This window comes from Cucurbita moschata, unplaced genomic scaffold (assembly GCF_002738365.1).
Source record: "Cucurbita moschata cultivar Rifu unplaced genomic scaffold, Cmos_1.0 Cmo_Scf00013, whole genome shotgun sequence".
NCBI lineage: Eukaryota > Viridiplantae > Streptophyta > Magnoliopsida > Cucurbitales > Cucurbitaceae > Cucurbita > Cucurbita moschata.
This window is the reverse complement of record NW_019268529.1, coordinates 3,773,693-3,779,031: the sequence shown is the minus strand read 5'-3', so window position 1 is coordinate 3,779,031 and position 5,339 is coordinate 3,773,693. Positions and strand designations below refer to the sequence as shown.

Here is a 5,339-nt window from a genome sequence, read left to right as displayed (position 1 = left end):
TCGATAATACATGTTAGATTAATAATTAAAATCTCATAAATCTCAAATATCAAATATTCACATGTCTGTTACAAATGTTAAATATTTTTAATTTTCCTAATAATTTTAAAGGTAGGATAGAGTAGAATTGGATTGTGACTCTATTTTCAGGTTGACCCGATAAAGAAAAGTTAACTGTAACCGGCCAAGCCCACTGCTAACAAATATTATTTGCTTTGGCCCGTTAAGTATAATCGTTAGCCTCGATTTTAAAACGCGTCGGGAGAGATTTTTGCACTATTTCGTTCCTTTGTCTAACTGATCAACCCAGCTTAACCCAACTTTTACGGTTCAGGTTAGGTAGTCGAGATTAGTCCGATTCTTGTGTTATATGAACATTACTACGATAATCTGACATTAAAATAATTATCTTGAAAAAAAAAAACATAAACTGACAGAAACAGAAAAAAAGAGACAGATAAGCATTGGATTTCTTCAAAAACCCTAAAACCAAAACCAAATTTTTTTCTATAAAAGAACATTCTAAGCTCTCCTCCAAAACCCCACTTCAAAAATCTCCATACTCGTCGGTCACCTCACAAAAATAGATATGGCGGCGGCGGCGGCGGAGACGACGGTGGATATGGCGGAGAATAGCAGCCAGTCAAACGACGTGAAAACGAAGCTCTCGAAGCTGTTCTGGCATGGCGGCTCGGCTTATGATGCTTGGTTCAGCTGTGCTTCAAACCAGGTTCAGTTTTTAGTCGGCTAATTTTGGGTTGGCTGGCTTGTTTTAATGGCTTTTTCTTGACAAACCCAGGTGGCTCAAGTTCTTCTTACGCTGCCATATTCATTCTCTCAGCTTGGATTGGTGTCTGGAATTCTGCTTCAGCTCTTCTATGGCTTGATGGGAAGCTGGACGGCTTATCTCATTACTTCTCTTTATCTCGAATATCGCCTCCGGAAGGAAAGACAAAAAGCCGAGTTTCGAAACCACGTCATTCAGGTCTCGACCCTTAAACTCAAACTACCCGTCTCTTACTTTTTAATAATAAACAAAATCGTCATCAAACGGAGAACGACATGAATTCCTTCGTTTAATATCGATAATCACTTACTGGGTCTCGTGCAAATTTCGAACGTTAGTGTTAAAAATATTTAGTCTTGAATTATTGTTTACAGTAAAATATCTAGATATTTGTCTTCCATTACGGCTTACATATGAGAGCCTCCTCGGTTTAGCAACCCTGCTTCGGAATTCTCTTATCATCTTCTTCCTTTCAACACTCTATCTCATATGATCACCATCGAACTTTTTTCATTGTGTTAAGACTCGTTTATCGGTTTTGATAGTGGTTCGAGGTTTTGGACGGGTTACTAGGAAAGCGATGGAGGAACGTGGGTTTAGCATTCAATTGCACGTTTCTATTATTCGGGTCAGTGATTCAACTGATAGCGTGTGCCAGGTAAGATAATTTAGTATAATCAAGTGTTTCGTTTATCCGATGCATCAAATCGTGACGTTTTTGGGTTGGGTTAACTATGCAGCAACATATACTACATAAACGAGAAACTCGACAAGAGGACATGGACGTACATATTTGGAGCTTGTTGTGCGACCACAGTGTTCATTCCTTCGTTCCATAACTATAGAATTTGGTCATTTTTAGGTCTTGCAATGACCACTTACACTGCTTGGTATCTCACCATAGCTTCCTTCCTTCATGGCCAGGTAAAAAAATAATTAAAAAATAACCAGAAAATTCAAAAATATATTATTTGGTTTATTTATTATTATTATTTTGATGTTTTTTTAGGTTGAAGGAGTGAAACACTCGGGGCCGACCAAGTTGGTCTTGTATTTCACAGGAGCCACCAACATTCTGTATACATTTGGGGGACATGCTGTCACAGTGTAAGAACATTATTAATTCCTTGTTTTTACAATATATTTATTTCATTTTATAAAGTTTTGGTCAACTTTGAGACATACCCATATGAAAAAGATAAAGGACGGAGCAGAAAATACCTTTCTTTAGGAGGTCCTAGCGTATATGTGATGTCCCACGTTGGTCGGGGAGGAGAACAAAACACCCTTTATAAGGGTGTGGAAACCTTCCCATAACAAACGCGTTTTAAAGTCTCGAGGGGAAACTCGAAAGGGAAAACCTAAAGAAGACAATATTTGCTAGCGGTGGACTTGGGTTGGCCTTAATGTTGTTCCCCGAATGGGGTAGACATGAGGTGATGTGCCAGTAAGAACACTGGGCTCCTCCAAGGGGGGCGGATTTGGTGGAGTCCTATATCGATTGAAGAAAGGAACGAGTGCCAGCGAGGACACTGGCCTCGAAGGGGGTGGATTGTGATGTCCTTTGACGCTGGCTTCGAATCATTGAATTTTTTTGGATACCCGAACGAAGAATTTTTAAAAAATAAAAAAGAAATAAAAATTATGTTTGTATTATTAAAGTATTTGTCTTTTTCAGGCGTGGTGAAAAAAAGTCTTGATTTTGTGGAATCTCTGCTACTTTCTCTTACAGAGTTCCTTTTTAATTTTATTTATTTATTTATTTTTACTATTCTTTTCATCCTTTTCCCCTTCTTAAAGTTTTGATACGTTTTATATTTATCTATAAAAAAAATTAAAAATTAAAAATTCCTAAAAAATATATTATTATTAAAAATATCATTTTAATATTTTATTTATTTTTATTTTACAATTGAACACGTGAAAATAAGGCATAAAATAGTACCAAAAAAAAATATTTTTTTAATAAAATATTTTAATTAATATCTAGTAATAATACCATTTATTTATTATTCTGAATGAATGACACGTGGTCTTAAATACCAATAATATGGACGGGACCCAACCGTTAATGAAAAAGGACGGCAAAGATACTTTGGTAGCACAGATATATTAAATTAATATTTTATTATTATTATTAAAATAAAAAAAAATGTGACAAAAAAAAATTTAAATTTAAATGAAAAGTAAATTCAATTTATAAATAATGTAACAGTACAGTGCTCTAGCATCATTGAATGGAACAGGTACTGTTCCAATCCCCATTTAATGAGTGAAAATTTTAATTTTTTTTTATTAATTAATTCGTTTATAATATGAACGGATAACATGAACGAGAGTTATCCTTAATACTGATCTTTTCAGTGACTCGATCATAAGAACTCAAAAATTTAGATATATTTAGTTTGAAATAATTTTATGTTGGAGCGTTTTTTAGAAAGCATGTGATGTCGGAATTGTTATCTGAATATGGGTCTTTCGGGTTGTTCGGGTTGTTCGGGTTATAGGGAAATTATGCATGCAATGTGGAAGCCAGAGAAATTTAAGGCCATATACTTGGTGGCGACGGTGTATGTGCTCACATTGACGCTTCCATCGGCGGCGGCGGTTTATTGGGCGTTTGGAGATTTGCTTCTAAGCCATTCTAATGCCTTTGCTCTTCTCCCTAAATCTCCCTTTAGAGACATGGCTGTTGTTCTAATGCTCATCCACCAGGTAATTTTGACATTTTGACATGACGGTAATATGTAAGAGCCAAAGCAGATAATATCTGCTAATAATGGGTTTAGACTCTTATAAATGGTATTAGAGTCAGTTATTAGGCGGTGTGACTGCGAGGACGCTGGCCCTCAAAAGGGGTGGATTGTGAGATCCCATATCGGTTGGAGAGGGGAACGAAGCATCCATTATAAGGGTGTCGAAACTTCTCCCTAGTAAACACGTTTTAAAATCGTGAGGCTGACGACGATACGTAACGAGTCAAAGTGGATAATATCTGATAATAGTGGGTTTGGGCTGTTACAAATGTTAAATGGTATCAGAGCTAGACATTGGGCGGTGTGCCAGCGAGGACGCTCGGCCCCTAAGAGTGTGGATTGTGAGATCCCACATAAGTTGGAGAGAGGAACGAAACATCCCTTATAAGGGTGTGGAAACTTCTCCCTAGTAGACACGTTTTAAAACCGTGAGGTGGATGACGATACGTTTTTGGTAATAGTGGGCTTGGGCTGTTACAATTTATTATCAATTCTTGAACCTTAGAATTTGTGTCTAGTAAATTTCTAGTATCGACTCTATTAGTATAATGCTTACGAGGGTATTTATGGGTTGAGCTGGGTCGGGTTTAAACATTTTTTTAGATCTAACCTAATACTCGAGTTATAAAATTTTTCAATCTAATAAACACAACCTAATTCATAGACTAAATAACTATAGAATTAACTAAAGTTAGATTGGTCGGTTCAGTTTAACCGAACTAATTTTAAGAGAATTCATGAACCAACTTAGTTCGGATTTGATTGGCGCAGTTCATAACATTTGGATTTGCATGCACGCCATTATATTTTGTATGGGAGAAAGCCATAGGGATGCACAAGTGCAAGAGTCTATGCAAGAGGGCAGCAGCCAGATTACCTGTGGTCGTACCAATTTGGTTTTTGGCCATCGTCTTTCCTTTCTTCGGTCCCATCAACTCCGCGGTCGGTTCACTTCTCGTTAGCTTCACCGTCTATATCATCCCCGCCCTCGCTCACATGTTCACCTTCAAATCCGCTACCGCTAGAGAGGTTAGTCTCGTATCTCCAAGTTTACTTTGTATTTATTGTTCATGTCAAATTTAAAATTGTTTAAGTTGATGGGTTATGGTAAATTTAATGCAGAATGCGGTAGAGAAGCCACCTAAATTCGTAGGTAGGTGGGTGGGAGCCTTTACTATTAATGTGTTCATAGTGGTGTGGGTTTTTGTGGTCGGGTTCGGGTTCGGTGGGTGGGCTAGCATGACCAACTTTATACAACAAATCGACAATTTTGGTTTCTTTGCCAAATGTTATCAGTGCCCACCTCCTCTTCCTCCGCCACCGCAGATGCGTAACTTCACGGTGGCTGCGCCGCCTCCACTCCACCACCATCACCACCACTAACCGTCTTCTCAGCTCTTTGGCTAGATTTTGTGATGTTTTTTTTTCGAGCTACTTTCACAGCCAAAATAGATAATCGATAGGATTCGTTTTCGTTCATCTTTGACCAACCCCCACTTTGGTTCTTCTACGTTCCACATGTAGTTTCGATTTATAGCAGCTCCGAGTCATTGTTGTACTTTAAAATATAAAAACAATAAAATAAAAATGATAGGAGAGTGAGGTAAGTTTTTTCTTTTTTGGGTGAAAAAGAGATAGATAAGGATTAAATATAAATTTACTGTCTTTTTTTTCTTCTTCTTATTTTGGATTGAAATTTAACGAAATATGCCAAGAAATATTGGGTAAATTTACCGTCTTTGAATTGAGTTACAGTAAAAAAAAAAAAAAAAAAAAAAAAAAAAAAAAAAAAAAAA

The 5,339-nt window shown here is 36.9% G+C and overlaps 1 protein-coding gene across 1 annotated transcript; it reads left to right on the top strand.

Annotated features, from left to right (window-relative positions):
* Nucleotides 1-556: 556 nt before the first annotated feature.
* Nucleotides 557-5,121, top strand: LOC111451301 (auxin transporter-like protein 5). The gene is made up of 8 exons (XM_023091673.1): nt 557-730; nt 800-985; nt 1,333-1,445; nt 1,528-1,711; nt 1,797-1,894; nt 3,295-3,502; nt 4,315-4,572; nt 4,666-5,121. The coding sequence occupies exons 1-8, from the start codon at nt 590-592 to the stop codon at nt 4,924-4,926; spliced, it is 1,449 nt and encodes a 482-aa protein (XP_022947441.1). The 5' UTR covers nt 557-589; the 3' UTR covers nt 4,927-5,121.
* Nucleotides 5,122-5,339: the final 218 nt, after the last annotated feature.